The sequence below is a fragment of the Asterias rubens genome, chromosome 4, assembly GCF_902459465.1.
Source record: "Asterias rubens chromosome 4, eAstRub1.3, whole genome shotgun sequence".
Lineage (NCBI taxonomy): Eukaryota > Metazoa > Echinodermata > Asteroidea > Forcipulatida > Asteriidae > Asterias > Asterias rubens.
In genome coordinates this window covers 11,983,934-12,003,970 of record NC_047065.1, presented here as the reverse complement: position 1 = coordinate 12,003,970, position 20,037 = coordinate 11,983,934, and the positions used below count along the sequence as shown (strand labels likewise).

Genomic DNA, 20,037 nt, shown 5'->3' with positions numbered 1-20,037 from the left:
TTTGTGAGAAACAGCTCCCTCTAAAGTAACGTAGTTTTTGAGAAAGAGGTAATTTTTCACAGAAATAATAAAAGACTGTTATTATGCATCTGAAAGCACACACAAAGTAATGCAACAAGGGCGTGTTTTCTTTCATTATTCTCTCGTGACCTTAACTATACCAATTTAGTCCAAATTTGTATCAGGTTTGTTATTTTGCGCATAATGTTGAGATACAACAAATACTGTATTTGACAATAATTAATACCAAAGGTGTCAAGTGCCTTTAAGTGAGAAATTACACGTGAGAATTTACATCTTAACTACGTAATACTTCAGAGGGAACCTTTCTCACAACGTTTTATTCTATCAACAGCTCTCCATGCTTGTTGCCGATTCGGTTTTTATGCCAACAATTCTTTTGAGTAATTACCAATAGTGTCCAGTGCCTTTAACACTGCTTTCTCAGCAATGGCGGCACTATGGTTGTGTAAGTTAGAGAGTTTGTGTCAAAAGCTTTTCACAAGTTGACCTTTCTAACTTGTTGGATTGTGGAATGTGTGTCTGTGAGAGCTTTTCACAATAGTATCAAAGAGAAGTTATGACACTTTTTTTTATGCCCCGATTCAAAGAATACGTGAGACCGGGGGTTACGTCTTTCAATTCTATTAAAAGGCACTGAACAAATTTGGTAACTGTCAATGAAAATTGGTGCATCCCAATGTATGCATAAATATAAAATAACAAATCTGTGAAAATTTTGAATAAATTGGTCACCGAAATTGCAGGAGAATAATTAAGGAAAAGAAACAAACAAAGAAAGAACAAAGTGCATTGTCCCAAAGTTCCAAATTCATTGATATCCTAGAATGAATCACTCCACATAACTAAGGCTGTGGCTTAGGTCTCATAGTAAATAAGAACTTAAGAGAAATATGCTAGTTAATGGGTAATGAAAGTACTAGTATATCTTAGACAATAGTTGGCATTTAAAGAAAAGACGTAGATGCATACATTGCTTGGAGTCCACAATATGCCATGACTATCAGCCGGGTTTCAACCATAAATTCCCCTATTTCCGACGTACAATTGGATGCAAATACGCTCTCCCATGCTTTTATTTCATAACTCAATTTCATAACCTGGTAATAACATAATATTTTATTACATTGAGTATAGCAATCGCAGAAAAGATGTTATTGCAGATTTCCATTACAAAACTACCAAAACAACACTGTCATGTTAAACAGTTTGAAGAGAAAACACTGGCGAGTCAAATTTTTTGTTTTGTTCAAGGGCGTCGGGAACATACAAAAGACGCCCATTGACGATGACTATACAAAATGCCACAATCACTAATGCAGAACTTAGTCATTGACTTTTATGAATGGCTAAGTGACCTTTCCCACAGAACAAGAAATCCAAAAACACAGAACTCCTTGAGCCTTATATTGGCCCCGTTTGGTATGTTCTGCAATTAACCTTGTCGATAGGGGTTTTGTGCCTTGATGGCACTTGTTCTTGTTGTCAACAAGGGTAGCACAGAAAGCATGTTTTTCAACAACCATTACCCACAATATTGCTTAGTTTAGAGGCGTTAAGAAGTCGCCTTTGTGACTACAGATACAATGAAAAACCTACATGAATAAGTTTATATAGTTGGCCTTTGGGCCAGACATCAAACGAATTTTCTTATTAACGTAAATAAATATATAGGGCCTACGTCAAATATTTTCAAGGTTTTTTTCTTTTCCCAAATTCTCAATACTCACGTAAATATCAACATTCTGGGGCCTCAATTGCAAACGTATGAATACTTATGTGACTGAATACTTGCGAATTGAGGCAAAAAGAACGTGAAATATTGACGTCAGTATTAACTTTAAAAATGTTTGTTGTCCCTTCGGGGCCACCGTAACCGATATTTCATTGTTTTTCTTGCTGAAAATGTTGCTATAATGTATGCCTGGGAATCAAAACCCGTACGTGGATTTCATTCAACAGATTATGGACGTGAGTTTAAAATTAAACACACCGTGAATTCATCCCACGGCCGACACATTAAGGTTTCAGATAGCACACACACCATGGGTCCCATATGGGTCATCATAACATGGGTCCAATAATAAGGTAACCCATAAAATATGAGCATTATGTTGATATCACGCAACCCAATAATCGTCAGGGGTTTATATGGGTATGCCCAGAAACCCATTATGGGTGACATCAGATAACCCATTATGGGTTACATCAGATAACCCATTATGGGTTACATCAGATAACCCATTATGGGTTACATCAGATAACCCATTATGGGTTACATCAGATAACCCATTATGGGTTACATTTTGGGTCCCTTTTAATAACAGGTTCTATGGGCAACCATGGGCCACCTCGGGCCCCATTTTGTATCATCCAATAATCACATGGGTCTCATATGGGTAGGGCCAGATGACCCATCCTCCTCCATACATGGGATAATCCGGGGTCCACCTGGGGGAAAACCACATGGGTAAGTCTGGGTTGCCCCATTTGGGTTCAAAATGAGGGTCCCAAGAGGGATGGCGCTCGTGGGGGCGCCCTTCACCTTGCATAAAGGAGAGATGGGCCAAGTTCTTGCAAGAGGGATGGTTCACCACCAAGTTAGCCCGAACTCATGGTTTCAACAGCATTTTTTTAACAGCAACTTTTCTTCTATGATTATAGTACTTTTCTTAAATCTGCCGTTTTAAAAAGTGTATCCACTTGCGTACACCACTTCGTAGACACTTCGGACCCACAGTGATAAGTGAAGAAACCTTACTGGGCCATGAATTTGTATGATAAACCTGTTTGAAAAATTCTTCTTTCGAGTCTCTAAAATTTCTCTTATATTATTTTATTTTGAACCTTGCCCAAATTTCACCCACATCCATCTAGGTTCAGCTGTTTGGTCAAATTTATCACACTCGGAGACCTCCATTTTGTTGAGATTTTTCCACTTCACATTGTCATTCCATAAACGAGTGAGCAATACCTGTTTGTTAATTCTGAATCAGTGTTCTATTGGTCCATGTTTTGGAGCGATCCTTTTTTCTAAGGTTTTGGCCTTACAATAATGTACACGGTATTACTGTTCGAACATTTTTAATGAATTTCAGCAAAGATCACTTAATGCCGTGTTTGTTCTAGTAGGTATTTTAAAGGTTCTGAACACATTTATTTTGGTAATTTGTCAAAAAACAGTATTCTCACTTGGAGCATCCGAACATAATCATGCATAAAATAACACACTTGTGACCATTTGGGCTCAATTGGTCATCGAAGTTGCAAGAGAATAATGAAAGAAAAAAACACCATTGTTGCATTACTTTGTGCGTTTTCACATGCATAATATTGAGTGAGAAATTACTATACGTTTACTTAATCAGAGGGAGCCGTTTCTCACATTGTTGTATACTATCAGCTCTCCAGTGCTCGTTGCCAAGTAGTTTGATACGCTAACAATTATTTTGAGTAATTACCAATCCAGTGCCTTTAAGAAAAAAATGCTGATGGAGGGCACATACGTTTACACCATGGGGAGCAAGCTTTCAGCCCGTCCACTCCTTCCATTCATTGTGAATTGCCCCAGTTATTTTATTCCACATTGTCCTTTGTATGTACGGTAGGTTTGGTTAGGGTCATGTCGAGGCCAGTTTTATACACTGGTGGCTGCCGATGAATAAGGGAAACAGTGAATGAAACGCATTCAAACCATGAATCCAATTATTATGCCCCATGAGGTATGTGTATAGCCTTTGGTGTTTCGAATTAGAATACATTGAAGGTGGAGAGGATCGTACGATGGTTAGGTCAGGGTGCTATTATTTTATAAAAATGTTCCCAAAGAGTGCGTTCCATTTGCGCACATTGTTGCATCGCGCAAACGTTTTCTATACCAGGTGCGCACTTCGTGATGTCAGTATGGCGGCGCCCTGTTGAAATGAAGATGGCTGACACCGTACATAATGATTAATCAACGAATTAACTTTGTTGTTTCAAACCTGCATCATCAACCACTGTGTAATTATGTTCATGACAAGATAATAATACCGTCTACTTGTCCGCCGTTTTAAAAACCCACCCGCCAAAACCTCAGTTTGCGGCTATGGCTATGGCTACAGCTGTTGCTAAGGGTGTTGCCCAGGACGTCCTATACCTCAACGCATGATGACGCGTAAATCTAGCCGTAGCCGTAGCTGTAGCCGCTAATTCGGACACGGCCTAAGTTCGCCCATGGTTCGCCCGCCTACGTTCGCTACCAGTGGCGGCGCACAACTCGTTCCACTGGAAATTGTTTTGCGAACGTGCGCAAACGATTGCAACGATTGTTATTAATCACTACCACTACTACCCGCTTAGCCAAACAAGAGCAGAAACACCAACCAGACGAACTAAATAAAAACCAAAATAGTAATACACAATACACAACTTAATTAAAATAAGAAGTAATAATAATAATAGTAGTAAACAAAATAACCATAACAACAAATAGTCATAATAAAAAATAAAATAAAAAATATAATAATCAATAAACGAATAAATAAACAAATATATAATTGTTACCGGCTTAATAAAGGACCGTGCGGGACACAATCTTTACTGTTATCTGATCTGTCGTAAATGCAGACTTTTATTGACATCTGTGTTCAAGACGGAAAAAATGATACAGAATGGACTACCAATGACATTTTATCTGTGTGCGGACTGGGAAAATAATCCAAAATCTGAGATTTCCCTCATGCTAAGATTCGAACAAACGGTGAATCCAATTGGTGACCAGACTTGTCCTTGTTTATCGTCCAGCTTGGGTAGTGGAATTCGATGTTATATCGAGAGCCCCATCGTGCAAAGATGGCTTTCTCTGTAATGAAGCGATGTCCCCCACCTTTGTTCCTCTCCGCACCGTTGTAAGTTGAACACTCTTTTATGTGTGGGGTTCTATAATAATAGTACGGGCAATCCTTCTCTGGCTTGCTCCTTTTGAAGAAAGGACAGATGATGCAGAATTAATAGTGATCGGTCATTACAAAACCGTAATGTTATCAGCATTCTAAAAAGCCTATAAAAGGCACTGAACACTACTGGTAATTACTCAAAACAATTGTTATAAGCATAAAAGTGGCTGGTATGAGCAATAAGTTGTAAGAAACGCCTCCCTCTTAAGTTGCGTAGTTTTTGAGAAAGAGGTAATTCATCTTGTTCATATATTAAAAAGGCTTTAGGCCTGAAGTCTTTCAAAAAAAAATTGACGTACAGACACAAATATTTCAAGAGATGATAGACGATATTTTTTGTTCTTATCAATAATGAAATGTTCCTTTAAAGGCACTGGGTTGGTTATTACTCAAATGAATTGCTAGCATAACAACTTAGTTGTTGATAGTATAAAAATATTGTGAAAAAAAACCGTGATTTCTCACTAAAATAATTGAATTGAATTCGATACCTCAGTTGAGATCTCGAATTCAAAGCATGGGAAAGCACACAACTTTTGCGACAAGGGTGTTTTTTCCCCTCCCATTATTCTCTTGCATCTTCGATGACCAATTGAGTCTAAGTTTTCACATGATTGTTATTTTATGCATGTTGAGATACACCAAGTGAGAAGACGTACAGACACAAATATTTCAAGAGATGATAGACGATATTTTTTGTTCTTATCAATAATGAAATGTTCCTTTAAAGGCACTGGGTTGGTTATTACTCAAATGAATTGCTAGCATAACAACTTAGTTATTGATAGTATAAAAATATTGTGAAAAAAACCCCGTGATTTCTCACTAAAATATTTGAATTGAATTCGATACCTCAGTTGAGATCTCGAATTCAAAGCATGGGAAAGCACACAACTTTTGCGACAAGGGTGTTTTTTTTATTTCCCCTCCCATTATTCTCTTGCATCTTCGACGACCAATTGAGTCTAAGTTTTCACATGATTGTTATTTTATGCATGTTGAGATACACCAAGTGAGAAGACTGGTCTTGACAATTACCAAAGGTGTCCAGTGCCTCTTACCATTAATTATTTTGCTATTGTACTTACGCACAGTAGTTGGACGATACCATGCCGTACACATGAACTTCTGTACATATATCAATAGCTACCATCATTGCAAACCAACCGGTGGACAACCAGGATTTGGTTGTACGCCTGAAATGTTGAGAATAAAACAAACATATTTAACGGGAAACACAAACATGTGAATGAGCCACATAACAGTACACAAAGTTGCTCAAAGTAACCATTTTTTTTGTGCAGTGTATCGAGGAATGACCAGCTGCTTTCACACTCTTTCTGTGATGATGTTGTGTTTTGCAATGTTTGCCTTTGAAGGCACAGGGTGTTTCTGATCAGCAGAGTGTGGGTTCGAATCCCCAGCCGTAACACTTGTGTCCTTAAGACACTTAACCATTGCGTCGTCCTTCGGATGGGACGTAAAGCCGTTGGTCCTATGTGTTGTGTAACGCATGTAAAAGAACCCATAACTGTTATTTTATGCATATGTTGGGATATGCACCAAGTGTGAATACTCTTTGACACTTACCAAAGGTGTCGAGGGGTCGATTTCACAAAGAACTTGGGTCTTTAGTCCTAACTTTAGGACTGGTCCTAGGATTTAGGACGAGTTAACTTTTTGTGAAATCGACCCGAGTGTCTTTAAAGGGAAGTTAAACGTTTGGTAATTACTGAAAACAAATGGTAACTTGGTAACGAGCATTGGAGAGCTGTTGATAGTATAAAACATTGTGGGAAACGACTCCCTCTGAAGTAACGTAGTTTTTGAAAAAAGAGGTAATTTCTCACTAAAATAATAAAACACTTCTAGCTATAGAAGTCTTTTATTCCTATCTGAAAGCACACAAAGTGTCCAACAAGGGTGTTTCTTCTTTCATCATTTTCTCGCAACTTCGATGACCGATTGAACACAAATTTTCACATGCTTGTTATTTTATGCCTATGATGGGATACACCAAGTGAAAACACTGGTCGTTGACAATTACCAAACGTTTACAGTGTCTGTTATGGCAAGGCATGCTATACGGACAATTTAAGGACTAGGAACCGAGAAGAAGAGGAGGAGGAGGGGGGGGGACTCACAGCGATGTTCCCGTTTCAGAATTAAACAAATCCTCAGCCTCCTTCTCTCCTTCGTACGTCTGAGCGTGGATAAATATCCCTGGTCTGAGTCTCTTGACCGTTTCTTTCACTTTTGATAAATAGCTCTCCCTTCTGAACAGTCCCCAGACGAGCACATCACTCCCCTCTGGAGGCAATCGATCAGCCCGCACACCATCCATGAAGTTCATCACTCGTACCGTTGTGCGGTTACCGACGTCTTTTTCGTACCCTTTGACCGGGGCAGAGTTCATTCTGATAACGCAGGGGTGTCCCTCGATAGCCTGCCCGGCTCCCTTGTCCAGGAGGTAACCCGAGCTTGACACCAAAGCGCAAGATGAACATCGGAGCGTCACTGGCTGCAACAGAAGAAAAGAACGGCAACTGTTTACTTTTTATTTTATCCAAATCCTCGAACGACGTGATGGTATAATTGTCGTAGCCGACCTGTGGTCGATTTCACCAAGATAGTCCTAACTTCGAAAAAAAAATCAAAATATTTTTGAACAACCCAACTGTAACAATAGTTAGTCTAGCGCCCTCTATCGATCAGGCTGAGATAGGGCACTTGCTTAATGCCCGCTAAATAAATACAACCCAGATCATTGTAAACAGAGAATAATCCGTCTTATATCATCGTCATCCTTACAAGTACCACTAGCTTTTACACCAACCACCCCAACTTTCTATTTTTGCAATAGTATTACCTCAAAATGATGTAAATCTTTTGTTTAGATCAAAGGTCTACAACCAGTAGTTTTCAATAGCCGTTCGTGGATTAAACCCACAACTTTATTGTTTAAACAGAGATTAAACTGGCTTGCACATAAAACTTTGTACAACAGTCTTTAGTTTGATATTATGAGGTTCTGCCGTGGATTTCACAAAACTCTTCCTAACTTAAGATTAATCTTAGGACTTAGGAAGAGTCCCCACTCTGCACTGTAGCATGCAGACCTTAAGATTAATCTTAATTAGGACGAGTTACTCGTCCTAACTCGAGATAAGACGAGTCCTAACTCTTTGTGAAATCGACCCCTGGGGTGGGTTTCACAAAGAGTTGGGACTAGTCTTATCTCGAGTTACTCGTCCTAACTTAGGACTAGCTGTACGTTTTTGATATCTCTTAGGACTAGTCCTTAGTTAGGACTAGTCCTAACTCTTTGTGAAATCGACCCCTGCTGTCTTATAAAAATGTTGATGAAAAAAAAAACATCCCATTTTTTCCATAATTTGTTTAATTTGTTTTAATTGAATTTCGTTTTGCAGTTATTTCTTTTGACCCTCCCACCCACAATTTAAAAAAAAAAGTCGATAATACTTTTTGTGAAATCCAACCCTGGGCCCAACTTCATAAAGCCTGTAGATAAGCACAAAAACCTGCTTAGAAAAAAAGGAACCGCTTAAAGGATTTGGGTACTTTTTATAACACAAACACAATGTCCACATATTCACATTAAACTTACACCGTTTGAAGATAACGAAGGTAGAAAGTGTACCATAAAATATTAGTTGCTGAGGTGCTGTAGTTTTTGAGAAACGAGTAAAACAATGTCATGAAAATACGTATTTACATGCTAAAATAATTTTCGTCTCATGATCACTGAGACGAAAATTAGGTTCATGACATTGTTTTTACTCATTTCTCAAAAACTACAGCACCTCAGCAACTAATATTTTCAGGGAAGCTTTCTACTATCTTCTGTGTAAGTTTAGTGTAAATCTGTGGTTGTTTTTTTGTCCTACAAAAAGTACCTAGACCCTTTAACAGAAACAGGTTACCAGCCAATTTGAATTTAATAAGAGACCTCAGCTGAGGTCTCGAAATCAAGGCATCTGAAAGCACATATCTTGTGCGACAATGGTGTTTGTTCTTCCATTATTTTCTCTTGCGTATCAAACGTTCACATTATTCTATGCATATGTTGAGTTACACAAAGTGAGAGCACTGGTCTTAGGCAATTACCAAAGGTGTCCATAGCCCCTTATACCTGATCATCACCCAGCAAAGATTTGTAGTGACGAATAGATCCATTGACAGCACCAGTGAAGATTGGTGCTTGGTGTTGATAGTCAACCCTCTCATTATGGTATCGATAGATCACAAAGTACAACGGCATGAGGAATGAAACAAAGACAGTCAGTGTGAAGGCTTGTCTAAGGTTCAACATTGGCAGCTGTTAACAAAAAAAAAATGGATTCATACAATCAAAATTACCACCATAGAAATGTCCATTGTTTATTTAAAAAAAAATGCGCAGGTTGGCATGGCCGACCGAATAAAAGCAAAACAATAAATCGTGTCATAACAAATTGTGAGCAAATTCAATTTTTTTTTCATGAGTTGAAACATCTCTTATAGTTTGTTGAACTTTTTCCAACAAATTCAACATTGTCAATATTGAAAGTTTGTAATATTTCATACAAACTCTCTGTTCGTGATGTGCTCATCCATAGTTTTCCAACCTCAGTTAGCAAAAACTCGGGCTGTGACGTGGCAATGTCTATAAGTGATTCATTCATCACCATTGCAGTGGTGTACTTCCATTTTTGGGTGTGTTGTTTTATCTGTATAGCTTTTGGTGTGTTTGTTTAGGTTAGGGGAAACAGATGGATAACAATGTTTAATGGCACGAGACAACTATGAGTTATTAATAATAGAATAAAGACAAGTATCATACAGAACACAATGATAGCAAGACAAGTTTATCGAATACAGTGCTTTTACAGTCCATGTGAACTTTGTTTACATTAAGTGTGACCTTGAACATTTTTAGCTAGTCTGGCAGGCAAGATGCTGCACTGGTCATGGGAAAGTTGACATTTTGTGTCATATAATTTTGACATAAATCCAAGAGTAACGAAAGTAAAAGCTGGACAAGTTTTGAGATGTGCCCTGTTTCATCGTATCAAAATTTAATAAGAATTGGACAGTGCAATCTCCATAAAGTATGAGATTTTACATTTTCTTCCATTGAGCTGTGTACAAATCTTGCCTGCAGGAAGTCCAGGCGTGGTGGCTCTTTTAGTAAACATGTGATGTCACGGGTCACATCGTCTAGAGTAGAGTAACAGTACAGACAAAAACGAACACAAGAATAGGCAACTTTTAGTAGTAAAATGAAATCAATTTAAGTACCAAATATGGTGTTTTTAGTAATAGAATTATACAACAAGTACCAAACACAGTGCTGTAGTAGCGAATAACAGCAAGACTAGTACCGGGTACAATGCTTTTATATTATCAGCAAGACGAGTATATGCATACGAAACACAGTTAGTGCTTTTAGTATGCAATAAAATAAGCAATAGTGTCCACTGCCTTTAACCAAAAAAACACACATTTAATGGAATCCTGCATCACTCATGGCGTCTTTAGACTCGTTGTTCTCTTCTATGCACTATAATGGGTTGTTCTCTGTCGCCTAGACCAAATGCATAATCATAGGAAACCTACCATGGCTGTTTACATTGACGTTTGATAACCGTTCTACTGCCGTGCGTTATGACCACTTATCCTGCAGCCGATTTCACGAAACGCTAGGATTAATCCTAACTCGAGTTAGAACGAGTAACCTGTCCTAACTTAGGATGGGTTCAATGCGTCCTAACGTATTTGGATACGGATCTGAACCCTTCCTAAGATTAACCCTAAGTTAGGAAGAGTTTGGTGAAATCGACGGGATCACGTAAGGCAACAGCATAGTAAAAGCCATTTTGAGATATATATGGTAGACACACGACTAGGTTCGGGTATATCAGAACTGTCTGTGTATATAAAAACAATAATAATAATAATAATAATAATAATAATAATAATAATAATCGAAGGCTACAGTACAGTGCAGATATATGTAAAATAATAACAATAATAATAGAAGTCTACTGCGCAGGTATCCGCCAATGCAGGCGCTCATAATGGCGATTGCTCAAAACATCTGCACCCTCGCCAGGAGCTGAGCTCCAGGTGCACAGCTCGTGATTAAAAATGTCCATTCACATGTCCATATTATCTGAACACCAACACTAACAGTACACTCCTATTATTGCATGTCCTCAAAATGGCTTGTGTGATTGTTATACACATGCATAATTTCTGTACACGAACTGTGCATTCGGCGCGCGTCGCCTGCTGTAGGCGTGCAAGCCAACTAGGATTTCTACAGCGTACTACAAGATAAAAGCCACTTACCGGTCTCATGGTTCTATGGCATGCTCTCCCAGCAGATAGGCGATATTCTTGGTTTTCTTTTACACAGGAACATAATGACAAACTCTCACAACAATTTGGACTAGCTACTTTAGATGGACTAGGTGTCTGTGATTAAGGGAATCATGTACAAATGTTTCAAGTTCCGTGTGTGTGATGTGGCCTTGATATTGCTGACAGTCGTTCATTATAATAACTATGATAATACGAGACATAATTGTACGAAAGCCCATCAGTGCCATCGCAACTATAAAGTGTGTGTTTTTTTCCCGTTTTTTTTTTTTGCAGGCAGGTTCTTATAATTATAGCGCCTCTATGTGCGTTTTTAAAGGAACTGACGAAAAATTTGCCAGTGGTGGTGGTGGAGAACCCTGAGTGCAGGGCGAACCACTTCCGGCACCGACTGTCATGGGCAGAACCCTTGCAATTTCCTCAAACAAGGCCTTGTTTGAGGAAATTGCTAAAACCATGGAGCAATAACTAGTTTATTGCTCCCCAAAAAATGTGATGATCACCTTATGATGCAACGACAATTACGGCAACCCTCATTTAAAAAACTCGACTAAGACCACAGATTTACATACAACTTACAATGTCTATAGTGATGATTATAGTAGAAAAAATCCCTCAAACTACATTTCTGTCTGAAATGTTATAATATTGATGAAAAATAATTTTTTTTAAATCCGTTTGGAGTCTATCGCTCGATCAGTGAGCGTTTTAAACCTAAGTCATGAAAACTGTGTAGCCCAATCGTTCTCTTTCACCTGTGACCAAGATGGCCGATCGATCTCAAACTTCTACAGGTTTTTCAATTTATATATTATTATGGTGGATTACATGAAGTATCAGCCACTTTTTGTTAGCAAAAAACAATTCTGTAATGTACCTTTTAGATTCGGACTCCACGAGGCCTGTACATGGGCGTAAATGAGTGAGGTGTCCCATGCATGGGCAACTGTCCACCAGAGATTCTGTCACAATGGGAACTTAACATGGGCTGGGGGGGGGGGGGGAGGAGGATGACTCAACACCGGGCCGCTGTCAGCAGTAGTTTGTATTGTCTTATTGGGGGGGGGGGGACACACATACTCCGGGGGGGGGGGGTAGACTTGATTTAAGTCCCTTGATCGTGTGAGGTCCCAAACACAACGTGCCAGCAGTCAAGTACCAATAATAATACGGCTCTGAGTCACATAACAAGTGCGCCCCCATCGTCAAAATGTAGCTATTGCAGCAGCGATCCCGCAGGCAGAACAGGTTGGGCCTGTTTTTCTGTGGCGCTGGCACGGGATTGGGACTTGAGTCAAGTCTAGGGGGGGGGGAGGGGGGGGGGACACACACACACAGAGGGTCTCCCACCACAACGGATTTGTGTGCTGTGTTGAAAGCCACTATAACTATTGTTGTTTACATAGATTAGCTTCACAAACAATGACCTTTGGAGTTTGACCGAACCTTGGCGTACACAGCATACAAATAGCCTGAGCTCAATTAGTATAAACATTCTGGCAAGGGGGATTTTTGGGTAGAGGTCGCTATATCAACTTGTTTAGAGCCTGACTCGGAAGGACTGGAGCAAGTCCACACATCTGGATCGTTTATAGTTTTGACTGTTTGTGTGATACTGGTATAATAATGTTCTCCAGTAATGCATGTTGCGGACAGTATCGTGTTGCGAACGGCAACTGCGTTAACACAATGTCCACAGATTTCCATTAAACTTACAGGGTTTGAAGATAATGATAGTGGAAAGCTTCCCTTCAAATATTACTAACTAAGGTTGTGTAGTTTTTGAGAAACGAGGAAAACAAGTCACGAAATAATTTTGGTCTCATGAGACCAACATTATTTTAGCATGTAAAATCCTCTTAACCAGTTATGATATTATACCAAAACCATAGCATAACTGGTTAATACGTTTTTACATGCTAAAACTGAGACGAAAGTTATTACTTTTACTCATTTCTCAAAAACTACAGCACCTCAGTAGGTAAAATTTCAAGGGAAGCTTTCTACTATCATAATCTTCAAACTGTGTAAGTTTAATGTAAATCTGTGGACATTGTGTTTTTTTGTGTTAGGAAAAAGTACATAAATTTTTATACCATTTAGACTACAATATTATAGAGTTGTTCTTGAACTAAATAATTGGCTTTGCGCGTGGTCTGACTTGGCGTTTTCCCCACAATATCCTGTGCAAGTCTTGTGTGGCAGGAGATTCACGGTCCCCCATGGCAAACTGTGTACAAACTACTTGTGAGAGCGCCCTCTTTTGAATCATCCTCATCCAGCCCATGTTATATTCCAATTGGGAGACCGATTCTCCGGCAGACAGAATTCACTGGGAAACTGGCGCTTATCGAAAAAGACAACATTTTTTTCTATGATATTAAATCTCCTTACACATTTCTTGAAGTAAGAAAAGCAAATGAGCAATTTGTCATATTATATATATTTTTTCTAAATATATTTCCACTTTTTATGTTAGACTTGGTTGTAAGTATTATAGATTAACACTGAAACAAATTGAAACTTGGGACGAGGGTGATTTATTTCTCCGAAACCTGGCCATTTTGTCAAGGCACGCCCCAATGGGGGAATTTGGAACGCTAGGTGGCAGCAGACTTACCAGGTAAACGTCCATTGTTCACGTAGTTCTGAGCATGCGTACATAACCCAGAACAATGGATTTAACTGGTAAAAGCTAGTCCTAGGAGATATTAAACCTGAATTGGATAATCTTAAGTTATGACGAGTAACTCGTCCTAACTGAACATAGGACTACAGTCTAAACCCTTTTCGAAATCGACCCCAGGTTCACCATGTACGCGTTAAGAGGGCAAAGCACAGAAGATGACTTAGCTTAACTTAAATGCATTTATAAAGCGCTTTAACACTGTTTCAAATCGCTGTTACAGTCAAGAAAAACATTTAAATGCAGGATTAAAAAACATGAGCAAACATAGCAATATGTTGTTTTTTTAAATACACAACAGTTAAAAGGGGGACGGGCCTTAATGATAATAATAATAATAATAATAATAATAATAATAATAATAAATTAATAATACTAATTGTGGCTTCTTATAAAGCGCACATGTCCGTCACCAATTAACATTTATTTGGGTCAGCTTTCCCAATAGTGCAGTACATAATTGTTAATAAAAGGGTGCGTATTTTTTTTATATGCATGGTATATGAGTATATATGAGTACGCAATTTGTTTGCTAACAAAAACGAATAAACACGAAAAAGGTAAATAGTTTTGTTGTAAGTTCACCACGTTCTAACTTTGTGCCTCAAACAATACCTTATAAAGAAAAATAGCATGATTTTAATTTTCTAGAGACACTTTAAAAAAAACTGCTGTGTATTTAAAAAATAAATGTGAAATGTGAAAAAGTGTAGTTATTTGTGACCCTCATCTAGGTCCAATTTCATATAAACCCGCTTTGGTGTCCAGTGCCTTTTGGGGCATTATAAACGGGAGTTTTGGTAATCTGTGTTTAGTAAGCAGATTGCAGCAGCGAATTTTAAAGACAATGGACACTATTGGTAATTGTCGAAGACCAGTCTTCTCACTTGGTGTATCTCAACATATGCATAATATAACAAACCTGTGAAAATTTGAGCTCAATCGGTCGTCGAAGTTGCGAGATATTAATGAAAGAAAAAAACACCCTTGTCACACGAAGTTGTTTGCTTTCTGATGCTTGATTTCGAGACCTCAAGTTCTAAACTTGAGGTCTCGAAACCGAATTCGTGGAAAATTACTTCTTTCTCGAAAACTACGTCACTTCGGAGGGAGCTGTTTCTCACAATGTTTTATAATATCAACTTCTCCCCATTACTCGTAATCAAGAAAGGTTTTATGACGATAATTATTTTAAGTAATTACCAATAGTGTCCACTGCCTTTAAAGCACATTGAAAATAATCGGTAAACTCACCCGTTATGTAGTTATGAATGTTTGGATCAGTGTCTGTTCGAACACATTGCTCAAATTTTTTGTAGAAGCGGTCGTATCTAGCAACTATAAAAAGAGAGGGGGGGGGGTTGAAAAGACAGGTGATAAACCACGCATGTTCATGTAAAGTTAATTGTGCGTTAAATAGTACAATACAATAATGATGTCGTATGCTATGTAGATCTCGTTTTGAAGTCCATAATCCAGTTTACGGCTGGGTCCTCAGCCAGGTGAAGGGCTTTGATGCCACCATCAAGGTGAGAGAGTGGGCAGTCATCTATCATGTGGCGCATCGTCTGTGGTTCTCCATAATCACAAAGCGGAGATGCAAGGTAGCCACACTTGTGTAGGCTGCTGCGGCACGGCCCTGCGTCTGTACGAAACCGGTTTAAGACGCACCAATGGCCGAGCGGGAGGTCCATTCCCGGAAGTTGGATGGTGGGGTCAGCGACCAGGAACTTGTGGGGGACGTGTGCGCCATAGATCTTCTGCTGTCGCTGCACTGTCCGGGACATTGGACCAGATTGGGTTTCTCGACTTAAGTCTAGGCCTAGGGTGGAAGTCAAGGTCTCTGGGTTGGATCGGATCTTACAGACCAGCCTAGATGTGGCTACCTCTCTTCGGATGTCTGGAGGGGCAATGTTTACAATACAATGTATTCATATTAATGGGCGTCAATCGGGAGGGGGGCAGTGGGACATGTCCCCCATCTTTTGGAGGGTGAGGGACACAATATCAAATGCTCCCCCGTGTCTTTGACCATCTTTATCATGAAATTCAAGAATTGCACTCGGTAGGACCAAACCATGTGTCCCACCATGGGCATTAATACTGCGGAAAAGAATGACACAACTTTTTGAAGGGTGGGGGACACTATATCAAATGTCCTCCCTCAAAATTGGCCCAAGATTGCACCACATAGCATCTAAAATGCAAACTAGTGTGTCTTATAAGGCCATGTACGTACGTGCGTGTCATCTCCCTACTCTTGTAGTATGTTTACTTTACAGTGGCGCGCTGTCTCTGTATGCCATTGCCGTTCTGCTGCCTCTATTGCTAGTTCGAGCGATATTGGTCATGTTTTACCCAGGTATCTCCGCACCCCCGCACCCGAGGCTGTTATTTACTCTGTTCCATTTTGATACCATATTCAATTGAGACGTTTCTGAAATTGTTTTCTTTGGCATACCTTGCGTGTACAACATTGCAAACAATCAACTACACATACCCATCTTTTTCATTTTGTTTTAATGGCCCAAATTTTACTGCTCAAATTTGAAGGCTTATAATTGTTCTGGCACCACAGAGTATCTAAAATGCCAAATTTTCAGGGGTCAGATAACCATGTACATGTAGCAAAGAAATGGTGCATCATAATGAAATAGGCATTTACATTCCAGTGACATCCGAGAGGAGGGCACATTACCCCCCAGACTCCCAGATTTCACCAGAGAGCAAATACGACCTAAAACTTTCCTGGGGCCCTAAAGCGGGCCCGGACCACACGCCGTAAATGTTATTACTAACGTCCCGCCCCCCCCCCTCATCTTTTCAGATTGACGCCCATGATTGGATTCTTAAAGGTACTGTTAAACTAACTTTCGTGGTTTGTCTTTCTTGTCCACCAGTGCGGTTCTTTAGGCGTTGAGTATACCATCGGATGCAACTCAAGCGAATACCAAAAATCAGTTGAGCCGCTCTTAGCTCCTGTCAAGACATAGAAGTATGGGAGACAGTAAACCGATGTTGGGCTGACACGGCACGGGTTTCTGTAGGTGCCCGTGAAGGGAGTGTACGTTCGCCAAATCTACAAGAAAAACAACAAATTGTACACATGAAAACAACAAATTGTACACATGAAAGATCGTGGCACCGGATTCAAGCTCTGTTGTTTGATCAGCTGAGTGTGGGTTCGAGTCCCGGTCGTGACACTAATTTGTGTCCTTAAGCGATAAACTTAACAATGATTGCTTCGTAAAGTTGGGGAGGTGGTGCTTTCTGCTCTACCAGCCTAGACTTGATTCAAGTCTTAGATCGCGGTTATTCCTCTGCATCCCAGCCACAAAAAACGCCCCCAAATTAGCTAAACTCGATCGTAGGCTAAATGACGGAGGTTTATTACAAGCGGGCGCTGTTTCAGCCAATAATGTAGCTGATATCAGGACGACTAAAAGCCACGATTAAAGACTTGGAACCTATAGTCTACTATCAGCCAGGCTTCTGAACCCAAGCCTACATCCGTACACCCTTGTTTCATCCCCTCCCTTGAGCGACGGCCCCTGGAAAGATAGTCGATTGAAGCCCTGCCCACACCTTGAATTGGCCTTCAGGCCTGTGTGACTGGCGACTTAACATTAAGACTTGTTTAAATAAATAAAAGTCTCAAAGCATTTTCTTGCGCTGTAAAAATTATTATAAATGTGTGGGCATATAGGCCCTAAGCAAAAAATGTATTTCATAAACGATGGCCCGAACAACTGGAATGGGTCAAAGTTTGATAACGAAAATTGTTTTGATGTTGTCGCTTTTTAAGACGATCAGAGCACACTCTTTTTGAGTTGATAAACATAAACACAGCTTTTCAGGGCCTAATTGACCTTTAGAAGTATAATTGTCATAATAAAGTCTTACGTGGGGAATGTATTTCTTTAGTTGGGCCATCAAACTGCTACTGATATTCTCTCTTGTAATGGTCGAGTTAAGTCGTTGAGGCGGGCTCCTCTCATATAGTCCGGTTACAGCGTTGATTTTGGCGGCTGGGTAGTTCTTTACAACGTATCCCTTTCTTAATGCTGACGTGGGAATTGTACCTTGAATTGTTTGTGCACACAAGGTATTCGATTCCACAAACATCGAATGTTTATTTGGGTAGCTCGCATTTTTAATAGCTTCTTGTTGATCAACGCCAATAATATCGGGTATGGTTTTTACGAATCCCAGATGGTCAGGTGTCGATTCTGTGGGTAACGATTCTTTGTTTTGGGAATCAGCTGTGCATGTCTTTTGAGTACATTTGACATCGGGAGCCGTTCTGTCAAGTTGGAGTGATTTCCTGTTTGGTTTTGAAAGCCAAGGTGTCGATATTGAGGGTGCTGATGATTTTACTGCACTATTCGGATATTGAGAAAACGCCACAAGTCCGAATATGAATAGGCAGACTAGAAGTTTGTATTTCTTGACGAGTCGATCCTGTTTTAAGGAAATGAAGAAACATCTCGAATAACAAACATAGAATTCAAAGACGATCGCAAGATCATTTCAACAATCATACTTTTAGGATGTTGTCATCCCAAGTTAAATTACCACAGCAAGATGACATCCCAATTTTAGGATGTCGTCATCCCGAGTTAAAATATTATATTACAGCTCGACGACATTAAACTTTTGGGATGTCGACATCCCGAAATAAATTATGACGGGAAGCCGACGTGCTACTTTTTTAGGATGAGTTAGTGAGAATGACAAGAACAACTCCAAAGTATATACCTAGACCATGTAACCGGGGCAATGTACTCCTTTTTCGAAATTTTGTTTTTATCGGTCGTCAGTACGACCGATAATGACACTGATACACCGTCCCAGTTCCTTGGTCTAATAATTACCATAGTTAACGCCAGTCTTGCTAAAGACGTTCAGCATCAGTGAAGAAAACTTAACCTCGAAAAAAATGTTCTTTTCATAGAGAGAGATGTCTTGAAATATCCCTTCTCACTGTCCGTACTATGATGAGCAGAGCGGTGATCAGGCTGGTTGAAAATAAAATGTAATTTTTCTCTGACCACAAAATACTTTACCCCGGTCTTCGCAATTTATTCCTCCATGGTCAGACCAATCGTTCTAATGGTCAGACGGACTTGAGAATGCTATGTAGCCTCCTCCAAATTTCCGCTGGTCAATATTGGTTTAAATATCAACTCCAAGTTATTATTCACTGCAACAAGATTATTTACTGTTCAACCATCTTACCGCCATTGGTTCAATGGTTCAACTAGTGATCATTCCTTTTACACGTTCGAAGCACCGTAGCACCTTCATATCTTATTGAACTGCATCCCATTGCGTCATTTAGACGGATCCTTTGTTAAGCTAGTTACATGGCTTTTTTCTTCCTCCATGTTTACCCCTCTCCTTTGTTGAAATAGTTCTTGAATAGTGGGGTTATTGACCAAATTGATTTTGTATTGACTTAGCCTTTAAGCAATGCATTCGTGACGTGTTGTACGTACAGCTTCGTATGTGCCGCAACCCCAAGCGACTGGAGGGGAGACTGTCACAACCCTTCCTTTATAATTTTGAAAAGGTGGGCATCTATTGTCCAATCTATAATAAAATGCAAACACCCCTGTTTTGCTTTGGTTGAATAAAAAATATTCTAGCCAATCACGCATAGTATTTGTGGGCGGTAGTTCACAACTAGTCGAACAGCCTAGAGCAAGTTCGAGTGTGCTTTGGCAATTACTCAAAATAATTATTAGCACAAAACCTTATTGGTAACGTTAACGAGTAATGGGAGAAACGGCTCCCTCTGAAGTGATAGTTTTCGAGAAAGAAGAAATTTTACACGAATTCGTTTTGAAACCTTAGAGTTAGATGTTGAGATCTCGAAATCAATCATCTGAAAGCACACAACGTCGTGTGACAAGGGTGTTTTTTCTTTCATTATTATTTTTCAACTTAGACGACCAATTGAGCTCAAATTTTCATAAGTTTGTTATTTTACTCAATGTTGTCATACAC

General features: G+C 39.5%; 2 protein-coding genes across 5 annotated transcripts; both read right to left on the bottom strand.

The window, feature by feature from the left end:
- Positions 1–4,598: 4,598 nt before the first annotated feature.
- On the bottom strand, positions 4,599–12,301 carry LOC117289552 (alpha-N-acetylgalactosaminide alpha-2,6-sialyltransferase 6-like). Of its 4 annotated transcripts, XM_033770703.1 has the most exons (6): positions 12,220–12,301; positions 11,313–11,438; positions 9,112–9,297; positions 7,103–7,479; positions 6,047–6,154; positions 4,599–4,980 (listed from the first exon to the last, which is right to left on the bottom strand). In XM_033770703.1, the coding sequence occupies exons 2-6, from the start codon at positions 11,319–11,321 to the stop codon at positions 4,740–4,742; spliced, it is 921 nt and encodes a 306-aa protein (XP_033626594.1). In that variant the 5' UTR covers positions 11,322–11,438; positions 12,220–12,301; the 3' UTR covers positions 4,599–4,739. The 4 variants fall into 4 exon arrangements, with proteins under 4 accessions (XP_033626594.1, XP_033626593.1, XP_033626595.1 ...); XM_033770702.1 differs by lacking the exon at positions 12,220–12,301 and having other exon boundaries at positions 11,313–11,509; XM_033770704.1 differs by lacking the exons at positions 11,313–11,438; positions 12,220–12,301 and adding an exon at positions 10,578–10,673.
- Positions 12,302–14,234: 1,933 nt separating this feature from the next.
- LOC117288933 lies at positions 14,235–18,284 on the bottom strand. The gene is made up of 4 exons (XM_033769807.1): positions 17,932–18,284; positions 16,900–17,107; positions 15,283–15,366; positions 14,235–14,242 (listed from the first exon to the last, which is right to left on the bottom strand). Exons 1-4 carry the CDS (start codon positions 18,151–18,153, stop codon positions 14,235–14,237), a joined length of 522 nt encoding a protein of 173 aa, XP_033625698.1. The 5' UTR covers positions 18,154–18,284.
- Between the last annotated feature and the right edge of the window lie 1,753 nt (positions 18,285–20,037).